Source organism: Brassica napus, chromosome A5 (genome assembly GCF_020379485.1).
Source record: "Brassica napus cultivar Da-Ae chromosome A5, Da-Ae, whole genome shotgun sequence".
In the NCBI taxonomy this organism is placed as follows: Eukaryota; Viridiplantae; Streptophyta; class Magnoliopsida; order Brassicales; family Brassicaceae; genus Brassica; species Brassica napus.
The window spans coordinates 13,089,936-13,104,130 of NC_063438.1; the positions used below are offsets into that span (position 1 = coordinate 13,089,936).

At 33.0% G+C, this 14,195-nt stretch overlaps 1 protein-coding gene across 1 annotated transcript; it reads left to right on the plus strand.

Moving 5' to 3' along the window:
• The first annotated feature begins 4,279 nt into the window (after nucleotides 1-4,279).
• Nucleotides 4,280-6,546, plus strand: LOC106453790. Its single transcript, XM_013895996.1, has 4 exons — nucleotides 4,280-4,342; nucleotides 5,251-5,442; nucleotides 5,614-6,179; nucleotides 6,264-6,546. The coding sequence occupies exons 1-4, from the start codon at nucleotides 4,280-4,282 to the stop codon at nucleotides 6,544-6,546; spliced, it is 1,104 nt and encodes a 367-aa protein (XP_013751450.1).
• The last annotated feature ends 7,649 nt before the right edge of the window (nucleotides 6,547-14,195 follow it).

Genomic DNA, 14,195 nt, shown 5'->3' on the forward strand with positions numbered 1-14,195 from the left:
GGTAGTAATTGGATTTTTAGCATGTTCTACCATGAACTGAGGCTCGCTCCTCTCAGATAACTCTTCAGATTTTGAAGATTCTGGTGTAAAGTCTTTTGGAGTTTTCCTCTCTAAAGAAACAGATGATTGTTTCACTTTTTGTGATAAAAAAGAAGAAGATCCAAAATGGTTTGAGTATTGTGAGAAAGAGAGGGGTTGTTTTTTGAACCATATATGGTTGATGATTTGGATATGGGATGAAGAGATCATATGACATTTGGGCTGGTTCTGTAGAGATTGTAACTGGACATTAAGAGATTTTAACTATGACTTTTTTTGGAGCACAAGAGAAAAAGACTTTAAGAGATTTTAACTATGACTATTTTTGTAGCATGAGAGAAAAATGCATGGAAACAATAGTTTCCAGGTGGAGGAATTCTTGGAGGAGAGAGGATATTTTTTTGTTTATCTCTTTCGTACAAAGGCTTAGGATTGTTACCTTTCTATAAATTTGGTTCAAGAGATAGTTTTGAGTCATTGCATTCTCAGTCTACCAGTTTATGACTTTACTATATATATATAATATTCTACATATAGATAATCTACTTTACTAGAGGTCGTTCTTATAAAAGATGGTTGGATTGACAATGTAGAAGTACTTTTCATGGTGTAACTGAAATAAAGAACCAAGACAGAATGCTTACACTTTTTATCTATCCTTTGAAGTAATAATGAACCTTAAGTTATTTCTATTAGAATTAAGTGCTAAGAATAAAGGGAAGAGTATCATTAGGTGTTTTTCTACTTAACCGAGGCCATATAATTTCTCTTTTTTAAAGCGCATTATGAACGTATGAATCTTTCACTTGATTCTTTTTCCTTTAGCTTAGTAGGATTTCTGATGTGGAAGGATCCACTAAGTGGCAACCACAGAGCACACTTTTTGTACTAGCTTATGATTGGAAACATCTTATTGATACTAAGACTTCTTAGGAAAGATAAGTACCTTAGCTTAAATTGCCATGGCTCTGATACCAAATTTACAAACACATAGTAGGTACAACCACAAAGGAGGTAGTTAGGATCAAAGGTGTATTGATAAAGTGTTTAAGGAATGACACAATTTATTTTATAACAAGTGGACTTTTTTTTTAACGACATAACAAGTAGACTTTTATTTTATTAAGAGCACTCAAAGATATTACAAAGTACTTGAGAGACTCTTTAAGACTTAACTCACTCAACTCGCTTGGATTATAACACACTCCAAGCCTCCTTATTTATAATACAAAGCCTAAGAAATATTTTGTTGGAATATTTCTTAGATATTTGATATATTTTATTACCCACCACACAAGTAATATCTTACATAACACACAACATATAATTGGTGTTGACTCTTATGCCACACTTAGTTAATATTCCCCCATGTCTCCAAATGAGATATGTTGATTTCGTCTTATGTGTCGTCTTCTTCGCTGTCAGATAGCACTTCGGTGACATACATAGATCTTTTGACCCGGAATGTAACTTTTTGTTAGATACTTCTTTACTTCAATAAGGCAACTGCTCTCTCTGTGAGAATATAAAACTCAAGCATTGGAAATTTTACTCGGACGTAACTAATACAAAAATTTGATCAACCTACTTATCGTAACTGTTTTAAATTTGGCTGTCCATGAAAATTAACATGGTATCAGAGTTTGAAGCACAACCCGTGTAATAACCCTTAATAAGAATAAGGACGCGACGTATCCGCAGAACGGGCAAAGAAGATTGATGGTCAAGAAAATAACTCAGAGACAACCTTTATGAGAAGTGTTGGTATTGGTCAAAGAGATATGTATGACTAAGTCATCTGGGCAAAATTGGTACGAGTGAATGGTGCTGAAGTCGAGAGATCGAGAATAGAGTTAGTGTATTCGGAGAACTCATCAAGTATCGAGGAGATCAAGAACCAAAGAAGAAGTGCCAGAGAATGAGAAATTAACTCAAAAAGGAAATAGACAAGTAGCCATGGTCGGCACTGTAGTGCAGCTAGTCGAGATATTTCTCTAGACAATTTGCAAGGGCTTACGGAGTGTTAGTATGAAATGAAGCAAGTGATGCCAAGTGAATGGACGAATAGTGAGAAGCGAGAAACCAAGTGTTAATTGAGATGCTTAAAAGAACTAATAATTTCAAGTTGGATTTTAGAAAAAATTAGATGGAACGGGAAGGTTCCTTGGGAAATTTAGTGGATCGGAAATGTCGACGGTTTGACCTAAAACATCCTACCTGGACGGGAAAAATGATCGGAAATTATTCTTAAACTGTTAAGCTGAAATAGCTTTGAGAATAATTTATAAATATTTTTGGAAGGAGAAAAACTAAGTTTTGGTTGAAGAAATAATTTCTCCGACTGTTCGGACAGATCCTGGTACATTCTGATCTGAACACACATAGTTTCGGCTTTTCTGGATGCTTCCGGATAGGAAAAATAGTATATGTTTTGTCTTGATGTGATACCAGGATATCTGATTCAGCAGCTAGGCTGCCTGCTTCAGAAGAAACAGCTGGACATATGTCTTCATTTGGACTAAAGAGAGTGTGGTGTTGCTGCCACCTTCGGACAGCTCGTGCTTTTGGACAGTCAGCTCTTCCTTAACAAAACCCAACCATGAAGAAACCCCAACAGTATATATAGGTCTGTCAGGCCTCTTGGGACGTCCATAGGACCACATAACTTTAGAAATTAAATTAACCTGAGAAGGAATTTTCCTAGCAAGCAGCTGAGTATAGAGATTTGAAACTCTGCTAAAATTTCTTTAGGAGCTAAACCTACCTGACTTAACCCGACCACCTAACCATAATTTCCAGGTGAGTCTCGGTTATGGGTTATGATTTTTTTGTGTGCGGTTAGCACCTGAAAAACATGAGTATTGATTCATACATTGCTAGGCTGCAAGTTTAGAAATATTGATAATGATTGATGCTTATGAAAGATATTGGGTTATATCGTTCGAGCCTCGGCTAGGGAGGTATAACATAAGAGTAATATATTTTTATTGTAATGCATATACGTGTATGATTGAACTATATTGTTTGGGCCTCAACTCAGATAGTTAACATGTTTGAGCATTTCGTAACGGGAAAACCTATAAAGCCACAGACTTCCAATTAGGAATGATCCGTGAGGGTCCGACACTGGGTGAAGTGTCGTGAGAGTCATTAGTATCCACACGAGGCCTGTGCCTTGTCTGGGACCCTACCCAAATTAGTTCCGGGTAAGACGCAAAGACACGGGTGATAGGGCTAGCTACCCTTGACCGTATGGCTGCATACAATGCGGCAAGTGTCTGATCTGGGCCATTGGATTTTTAAACTATGTGTTTAGAGTCAATGGGCGCAAAAAGGGATGTGCGATGGACTTTGTATTGAGATTGGAACCAATGGCGAGAGGCAGGCCTCGATGATCGATAATGATCTAACCACTCGAGAAGAGTGGATGTTTGTTTACTTGATTGCTTTGTTTTTGCATTTCATAATTTTATGAAATAGTTGATCGTTGCTTCTTGATGATTGATGCATTTGGGGAATGATTTAATTGTTTGAGAACCCTGACTCACTGAGAAAATTAGTTGCTCATTAGACTCTTTGTTTTGCAGGTAACCATATGGGTATCTTGGGTTGCGAAGGAGTAGTGCTGCTAGCATAGTGTTTGTGCCTTTTGAAAATAAGTACGTACTGTAATATGTATGTTTTACAATTACTGACCGGGTCTACATAAATCGTTTGGATGTATTTCACAGTATTACATGAATAATAAAGGATTGTGAAAGCTTTGAGTTTTCATATAATATTAGTCCGGGACGGACCAACTAAGAGTTTCAAACTTAGGTTGCAAAGCCTTAACTTGGAACCGCTGAGACACCTGTTCTTGGGCATTTGACCTTGGGATTTTGGACATGATCTTGAAACCTCGGGTCGAATGTTTGGGAACAGATAGTAGCATCTCCGATCAGATTAAAGTTCTTTAGTTCATTGTGCATGTTCTTGTTTAATTGGTGCATGACAAACTCATTAAATTTAATTTAATCTGGATCGAGGGTGTTACAACCCGAGCTCGTTATCAGTCAGACCCAAAAAGGCATGATCGATCTTGAACCTTCTTTACCCAAAATTGATCCAGCCAGTCTGACCTGAATCCTATAATTTTTGAGATTAATAATGAAAAATAAACCGATAACTTTTCTTTTGTTTTCTTCCTCTTATGTTTGAGCCTCATTTTGTATGAAAAATTATTTGTCCATCGGTGTTCATGGTGTCGGTTGTTACGGCTGCGGTGTCGTTGCAGTGTGAAGACGTGGTTTTCTATCCAAAGGTGATGAATTCACATGCATAGTCAAAAAGGAGGAGAAGGGGGAGATTAAAGATATATATTTTGTATCAGTTCGTGAAGTAATATATTAATTGGGAGATTTACATTAAGTGAATATATTAATTGTACTACATGAGGTAGTACATGCAGGTGTCATGAAGATGGGCTTGGTTGGAGTTCGTGTTGTGTGATGTCTGTGGGCTTGTTAAGCTTGGAGAAGAAGCAATATATTAATTGGGAGTTACATTAAGCGTAAAGGATACTACTTGAAGAGGAAAAGGCAAGAGTTATTCCTTAGGCTTGTGTTGTGTGATGTCCGTGGGCTTGTTAAGCTTGGAGAAGAAGCAATATATTAATTGGGAGATTTGCATTAAGTGTAAAGGATACTACTTGAAGAGGAAAAGGCAAGAGAGTTATTCCTTAAGAGAAAAATGAAAGTTGCTTAAGTTGGTTTTGGAAGAACTTGAAGAGCAAGTTCTGGTTATATATACATAGAGGACGTGCATCTATGAAGAGAGTTGTCTCTGCTACAAGAAGAAAAGTCGAGAGATCATTGTTTGGTGATTGTGTGATCAAGCCTTTGGTGTCATTGCTCTGCATTAGGTGCTAAATTAGTTGTTGAAGTACTTCTGAGTGTTGGAAGATTGAAGCCTAGACTCAAAGGGAGTTTAGCTCGGGATCGGGGTGATTCTGATAAACAAAAGTCTAGACTCTAGGGTGAGCTTTAGCTTAGGATTGGGGTAATCGTAAAGGATTCTTGATAGAAAAGATTGGTGTAAGACTTTCTTGTTCTAGTGAATTCGAAAAGAGAAAAACTTGTGTCTTGTTTATTTCTGCATTTTACTCTGACCTCATTGCATTAACAATTGGTATCAGAGCGGGTCACCTAAGTTACTGGTGTGATCTTGAAGGATGAGGACAGAAACTGGTTCAGGAAAAAGGACAGAGTTTCAAGTAGATCTCGAGGTTTGATGGAGAGAGCTAAGTTGCCTTTCAAGAAGTGTTTTTCATGGAATAGGCAAATCAGATCTTATATGAGGTTCATGGTTGGATATTACACGAAGGAGAAAGAAACAAGAGAAATGTTTGCTAATTCTCCGAAGGTTCTACGTTGCTTTGAATACAAAGGTTTTGGGCATATAGATGCTGAATGTGCAAATCTGCAGAAGTGAAAGAAGAAGACAGTAATTAAGAGTGATTCCAAAAGTGAATCTGATGATGGTGAGGAGCTAAAGCATATTGTGGCGCTCACAACTTTTGTGTCTGGTTCTAAGACAAGAGCTGCATCGAGTTCTGCTTCAGCGTCTGTGTCAGGATCTTCATGTGGAGGTGATGATGATGCTAGAAGTGATGATGATGGTGGTGGAAGCTTTGATCTTGCTGGGTATTATGAAAAGTTGTATGAGCACTGGCTCAATCTTGTTCAGGCAAATTCAGATTTGGCTAAGGAGAAAGCCAAGCTAGAAGCTCAAATTGCTAAAGCACTTAAGTATGCCTCAGAGAAAGAAGAAGAAGCACGACAGGCTGGTGCTCAACTTGCAGAGACTCAGAAGGGTTTGAGGATGCTGAATAATGGTACGGATCAGCTAGATCATCTTCTCAGTATTGGGCAAAGTGATAGATGTGGCCTTGGATATCAAGGAGAATGCTTTAAAGCTAGAGGTGTTGTTGCATCAGCAGGAAAAACTAAGGATGTAGGTACATCTGATACAAAGCTAGAGGTTAAGAGGTTTGCTAGGAATGCAACAAATGGAAAGACTGCAGTGAAGCATGCAACTGATGTGAAGAATTTGACTGCTACGCGTACTGCTGCTACGAGTACTGCTACGGCGACTGCTACGTAGAGAGTTTCTGGATTGAAGAGTGCATCTCAATGAAAGTTTCGGCCGGTTTGTCATCACTGTGGTGTTGTTGGACACATTAGGCCAAGGTGTTTCAAGTTATTGAGGGAGAAGAACCAGATGGAGCAAGCTTATGGTATGAAGTATCATGGTCCTATATGTTATTCTTGTGGAGTTCAAGGGCATATGCGACATGATTGTTTCAGGTCTGTTCAAGGAGCTAATCATGGAGGATTTGGGCTCAAGAATAAATGGTCTAGGAGATTTAATCACTATGGAGATGGTGGGATAGGATTTCCTCCTCACTTTGACCATGATGTGACTCATAGGGGGAGATTGAAGACGTGGTTTTCTATCCAGAGGTGATGAGTTCACATGCATAGTCAAAAAATGGGAGAATAAAGATGTATATTTTGTATCAGTTCGTGAAATACTACAGGAGGTAGTACATGCGTGTGTCATGAAGATGGGCTTGGTTGGAGTTTGTGTTGTGTGATGCATGTGGGCTTGTTAAGCTTGGAGAAGAAGCAATATATTAATTGGGAATTTACATTAAGTGTAAAGGATACTACTTGAAGAAGAAAAAGGCAAGATAGTTATTCCTTAGGAGAAAAAGGAAAGTTACTTAAGTTGCTTTTGGAAAAATTCGAGGAGCAAGTTCTGGTTATGTATACATAGAGGACGTGACTCTATGAAGAGATTTGTCTCTACTAAAAGAAGAAAAGTCGTGAGATCATTGTTTGGTGCTTGTGTGATCAAACCTTTGGTGTCACTGCTCTCCATTAGGTGCTGAAGTAGTTGTTGAAGTACTTCCGAATGTTGTAAGATTGAAGCCTAGACTCAGGGGGAGTTTAGCTCGGGATTGGGGTGATTCTGATAAACAAAAGTGTAGACTCTAAGGTGGGCTTTATCTTATGATTGGGGTAATCCTAAAGGATTCTTGTAATAGAAAATATTGGTGTAAGACTTTCTTGTTCTAGTGAATTCGAAAAGAGAAAAACGTGTGTCTTGTTTATTTCTGCATTTTACTCTGACCTCACTGTATTAACACGGTGGTTATGGGGGTTTTTGGATGTCTGGCTCAACAGTCAAGATATGTGAGGACTGGATATATGTCCTCTTGCATTGCTCTAGTTCTCCTTTTAGACCCACGGCGTTGAGGGTCTCTCGGTCAAGAAGTGAAGTGGATATAGTTTTTAGTGACGAAGCAAGACTTCGAAAAAGGTTTTCGTTACATAACCAGTTGTGGGGATCTTCTCTCTTTTGTAATTTGCTTTGAGCATGGCAAACAGAAGTTTTGAGGTGAAGCTTTCTAGTGGTGGTGGGGTGAGTCAGTTTGTGGAGTACGTTCTAGGCCAATCCAAACGCTAATTCTGAATGGGCAAAACCGGTTTGTTCTTGTAGAGCTCACTCTACCGGCACTTCTCCTTTTCTTTTCTTTTCTTTTCTTTTTATTTCAAATATGGTGGCTTTGAAATCGTGCTTAGGTGGTGGTGGTTACAGTGAGGGCGTCCTTGCGTTTTTATCTTCCCCTTTATTTGCAGACAGAGAATTCGCCTCTTCGTCGGACGCAATACATTGTTCAGCAAGAGAACCGCGGCCAGCGGTGAATGGCTGCAGTCGAAGTGGTACCTGCTTCGGCGAAAAAGTTCCGTCAAGCCTATCAGTTATGATTTCTGGTTTTGTTCTCCCAAAAAATCAGTTTGTTCTAGTTTATTTTTGGTACTAGGTCTAGGATTTTAGCTTATATGTTTTTTCTTTATTTTTCTTTTTGTCTTTAATTTCAATCTTGTTTGTATGTGTCAAAAACCACAAAAATTTATTTTTGTGAAAGCCTTTAAAAAGTATCTTCTGCACAAGTACAATAAAAACAAACTAGACCTTGATCCGCATAACCACGCGGGTGTTTGTTTTCATTTTTATATACATAAAAGCTTTTTTCTATATTTTTAATGGTAAATATTTTTAACATTAACCATATTTTCAAATGTTTATGGTTTTTGAACAAAATAATGTTATAGTCAACATGTATGGTCTTCTTCTTCCTTTACTTCTTCTACTATTTTTGCAGATAATTTCATAATTTTTAAAATCATATATTTATTGCTCTTACTCCATAAAGCTTTGTAGTATATATTTTAAATTATTTTTCACAAACAAAAATGTATATCACAAAATAATGTAAACTATGCAGTTATAACAAAAAAAGTAAATTAAAATTTTAATAAAATATTATGATATACATTTCAATTATTCATACTAAAACAGTATAGGGTTGGGTCATAAACCTTTCTAATTTCAAAATTTTAGCACCCCTTAAAATAAATAAAAATAAATTTAAAAAAATTGGAATTATAATTTCTATTGAAATGATTTTGTTAAAAAAATATTCTGCACTATTATTGTTTATTCCTAAAGTTTGACATGTTATCGTCTGAATATTTGTTTTCACTTTAAAAAACAATTTGTACTAAATGGTATAATATATTTGTAAATTAAATTGTATTAACTAATTCTTAGTACAACATTTTAAAATATAACAATTTTATTTATTACTTTGAATAATTATATTTTTTGTTATTTTAATTGTTTATTATATCAGAGTGTTTCATAAATTATTGGTATAATGTTTTCATAATTCATATACATAAGTCCAATTAGTTAATTTAGTAATATATATGATAACATTATATCAATAATTTATGAATAGATTATTTAATATTTTATTTATATATTATAAATTGATTATGATATGTTATTTTTACTTTATTATTTATTACTTATAAATATCGAAACACATTTAATACGTTAATACAAAATATATTAGGAAATCTATTGGAAAATCTATTTTGGTTAAGATTCGATTAAGGAAATCTATAGTTTAATTAGGAAAAGAAAATATACTTAAATATAGGTTCAATATATATTTCAACGATATGTTCATTGTAAATAAGTGGTAAATCTAAAGGGTAAATCTAATTTTGTATTCCCTTTTTAATAGAGTAGATGAAATTAGTAGGACCCTTGCATAAATATAAGTAGCGCAGCCGAAGCAACATAATGTTTTCAAATGAATCCTAACAAATAAGAAAAAGTAGATTCTTAGGACTATGACTATCCGACAAAATCAATGGAGAAAGGAGAAATCTATGAGGATCCAACGCAAAGGTCCAAACTTCTATATTTGAGACTGTGGTCTTTGTATATCATTTCAAAGTTCAAACCACGGGACATTTGCTAAAACCAACCCAAATATTCAAGTCAAATATAAAAGTGTATCCCACTTTCAGTCAAATGCAAAACCAACCTAAAGGGGTAGTGAAAGTACTATTTAACCCTTATGACCAAACAAAAAACATAAATGTATTTTACGTTTCTATCCTTTGGAAGTCTACACGTAATAAAAGAAGTCTACATATATATAGACTTCATACGAAGTCTACCTTATAGACTTCTTTTGTAGTCTACACTCTAATTTGATCTAATAATTTAATTTTGAAAATATATAAAAATAATTATTGTGATATTTTTAACTAATCATCAATATAACGGATAATATGAAGTAAATAAATTAAAATTTCATATAATCGAACAATTTTGAAGAATATATACTAATTTGGTTATCATGTGTTAGACAATATTCATAGTTTAGAAACAAAAGGTTCTAACATGTTATGTCTTTTAGTAGTTGATTTCATAGGGTTAGATTTTAGATTTTGTTTTTTTTTTTGTTTTATTAACTTAAATCTGCATATTAATGTTTAGTAGTTTATATTTTGTATAAATGAGATTTTTTGATTATCAAGCAAAACATTTAGGGTTTGAGATTTGTGGTTTAGGGTTTTGTAGACCTACAATAAAGTCTATTTATTTGAAGACGTTTTTTTCAGTCTATATTTTTCAATTTATTTTACAAAAATCATTATATTTAAACTAAGTTAAGTTCCTTACGAATAAAAAAGTGAAATCATATACTATAACTATTAAAAAATAAAAAAATAAATTTAATAAATCATATATTAAAATTATTAAAATAATAAAGAATAAACAACAATAATTAAATTATTATAGTAGACTTCCAAAAAGGTCTACTATGTTATAGTAAGATCTACTCCAAAATTTTAATTTTAGTAGACTTCAAACGAAGTCTACAGTATCGTAAATTTTAACCTAGTTACATTTTTGTCTCCATATATAAACAAAATTTATACAGTCTCTCTCTAAAGTGGCTGCACAAGTTTTTAAAACTCTCTCCCTTCTCTCTAAAACTCTCTCTCTTCTCTCTAAAATTCTCTCAATTGTTTCTAAAACTCTCTCATTTATCTTCTTTCTCTCTAAAATTTTCTCAAGTCTTTCTCACAATATTATCTTGTCATTTTAGATATTATGATTCATGGTTTTCATCTTCTCCTTTAAAAATGTAAGTTTTAGATCTATAGATTTTAAATGTGTATTTTATGTTTTTATTTCTCACAATATTATCTTTTTTTGGTAGGTATTATCACTCATGGATTTCATCATCTCCTCTAAAAATGTAAGTTTTAGATTAATAGATTTTAAATATGTATTTACATGTTTATATTCAAATAAATTTATAGATCAAGCTCTCTACATTAATTTGCTACTAGTTTACCTTATAAATTCTATTATGTAAAGTATTTTCAGATTTAAAATTATTTTCACATTTCAAAATATATAGATTTTTTCAGATCTGAAAATTATCAGACAGTGTAGACTTCTAAATAAGTTTACTAAAGCTTGTAGACTTCATATGAAGTTTACTAAACCACAAAGTTTAAGCAGACTTCATTGGAAGTCTACAAAAATATGACTTTAATTTTTTTCTATGTTTTTTAATAATTTTATCTTATTTTGCAGGTATTTTCTTCCATAATTGTTCTCTTCTCCTCCTAGAAATGTAAGGTTTACATCTATAGATTTTAAATATGTGTTCTAGTATTTATATTCAAATAAAGTTACATATTAAAATTCATGTTAATATGTATTTAATTTATTACTATTTTGTCTATTAATCATATTTTTAAAAGTTTTTTAGATTTAAACTTATTTTATATTTTTAATGTATTTATTTTTCAAATCTATTTTTTTTTATAGAGTAGACTTCATTTGAAATCTACTTAAAACTTACGGCTGGTAGACTTCAAATGAAGTCTACTAGCCTTGACTTTTAAGCATATTTCATTAGAAGTTTACTCAAATATGATTTTAACTTTTATCTTATTTTTCATAATTTTATTTTATTTTACAGGTATTCTCTTCCAATGTTTTCAAATCATCTTCCCAAAAATGCAAGCTTTCCATATATTCATTATAAGATATTTATGTTTATAATGAACTAAATTTATAGATTCATACATTATCTTTTTGCTTTGTTACAAGGATGACAAAAAAACATTTTTGAAATATTTTCAGAACAAAGTATTTTCAAATTTTCTAAATGCACACTTTTAGATATGAATATTTTACATTAGTGTAGACTTCAACTAAAGTCTACTAAACAATAACTTTACGTAGACTTAATAAAAAGTCTACTAAAATATGATTTCATTTTTTATCTTATGTTTTTCTCATAACTCTATCTTATTTTGCAGGTACTTTTTCCAAGACTTTATTTGAGGCATCAAGATTATGAAAAATCAAACATACTCAAGAATATTTTTAATATATTGCTCTGTAATAACTTTCATAATAAAATATTAATTTTTAAATTTTTTTAATGCATAATCTATAAACATTGTATTCATTTTTAGTTGTTTTCACTTGTATGATATTATTAATTTTTTGTTAGATATCAATTTTTTCACAAGATCTAACCAACCAAACAAGTAAAACCACCATAAGCTAAAATAATAACTAACACACATGTGAGAAGAAGAAAATCTATACAAAATTTTCCCAAAAATTTTCAAGAGTAACACTAATCAAAACAATTTGCAATAAGTATCAAGTGTATAATTATAACACATTAAATTGTGAAATTCATCCAAGACCATTAAAATTTTACTAACATACACTGTAAAATAATTAAATCATGAAAAAATATGATGAATAATACACAAATACACTTTTAATAGAATTTACGACGTAGACTTCAACTGCAGTCTACATTTGTAGATTTACAAAAACGTCTACACTTATTATCTAACATATAGTCAATCCAAAAATTTCTAGTGTATTTGGCGCAGGTTTGATACACAAAGGCGTACAAAGTGTGTCTTAGATAACTCGATCAAGTTCCGTACTTGTCGATTATTCGTGACAGGCATAAGAGGAGTATTTCCTATTCGGAGTCATTTGTTTTAAATGATGTTTGGTAAGGAATAGGTTAGCACCATCTTCTCAATTTTGTTGTCCAGATCATAATTTTCTTGTGTTATTTCAAGAAGTTTACCATGTGTACAGCCATCATGCACAAGAAACATTCTTCAACCTTTCCGATTCTTCATCCTTTTCGAATATTTTGTCACCCAAAATGTATTTGGCCCATGCTTCACACTCGCTCTAAGTTTCCAACCACATCCTTGAACACGACACTTAGCCACATACAGAGTTTTCGTTGTCTTATATGCTGAAAATGTAAATTTATATTCCACAGCCACCGACTTCAGCTTTGAAACAAGCTCAGCCTTACTAGCAAAACTATAAACGAAGACTTACAAATACGTCTACAATTATTAGCTAACAACATTGTCAAATCAAATGAATTATACCTTTATAATTATAAAAAAAAATTCTTTTCAAAATCACTCAAACCCATTAGGATTAACTAACACACACTGTCAAAAAAACTAGAAAAACTTTAATGAATAATACACAAATTCACATTTTTATAGATTTTTCTATGCAGACTTAATATTCAGTCTCTGAAGATGTAGACGTTCTTTTCAGTTTACAGACGTAGACTGTCAAATAGGTCTACTCTTTGGGTTGGTTTTTGCAATTGACCATTTTACGGGTTGCTTTCTATAGTTGAATAAAAGTTGTGATTTTGTACATGTAGACTTTCAATTCAGTCTACAATTTAAAAATGTTACTTTTTGCAATTGACCAGAATTCATCGAAGATTTGACTTTCAGAACTAGACTTCATATGCAGTCTACATGTTTGATTTTTTTTAAAGAGGTTAGTTTTGCAATTGACCAAGTTTGACTTCCAATCAGTAGATTGAAATGAACGTCTACGGGTGTGTAGACTTCTTGTGAAGTCTACTCTCAAATCCGACGGGTTGGTTTTGCACTTGACCAAAATAAAAAATTAGACTTTATACGCAGTCTACATTTTTTTTTCTAAGATAAGAAGACTGCATATGAAGTCTACAATTTAATAAATTTTTGATTGCTTTTTAAACTTTTTGGTCAAACACAAAACTAACCTATTCCACGAAGTCAAAGTTTTGGTCAAATGCAAAACTGACATTTTATAGACTTTGTTGGCAGTCTATATTTTGTAGACTTCCGTTGAAGTCTATTTTGAAAAGTCAAAAGTTCGGTCAAATGAAAAACTAACCTCTTTTAGGTAGACGTCTTAGTAAGTCTACTGAAAGTTTTATTTTTGTTATCAAAGGTAAAGACGAAGACTACTGGGGAAGTCTGCGTTAGAAAAAAAATTTGTCTGGTCAATTGCAAAACTAACCCGTGCGTTGACAAATAGACTGCATCGTAAGTCTCTACGGACGCGTAGACATACAAAACAGTCTACCGTCGCGACACAGATCTGAAAAAGAACGAAAACCATGTAAATAATTACCTTTTTCCTGTGTAAAGCTCGTTTCCAACCTTTTCAACTGTCCAAACTCCAAATATGAGCAAAAAGAAGCATCTTTAACGATTCACCAATGAAGAAACTCGAAAATATGAAGTTTGTGATTACGAAAATGAAAGTTATGAGAGTTTTTTAGATGGAAATGTAGAGGAGATGAGAGGAAATTAAGTTTTTTGGGTTAAAATGAGAAAAAAAGTGGTTGAAAATTGAATTTTAGAGCTTTAGAGCTCAAA

Bases quoted from the DNA above. Each gene is read 5' to 3' on its own strand.
- LOC106453790 (XM_013895996.1), top strand. From the start codon at position 4,280: ATGGTGTCGGTTGTTACGGCTGCGGTGTCGTTGCAGTGTGAAGACGTG. The intron at 5,443-5,613 runs GTTCTACGTTGC...TCTGGTTCTAAG, and splicing joins TGTTTGCTAATTCTCCGAAG to ACAAGAGCTGCATCGAGTTC. The intron at 6,180-6,263 runs GTAGAGAGTTTC...TGGACACATTAG, and splicing joins ACTGCTACGGCGACTGCTAC to GCCAAGGTGTTTCAAGTTAT.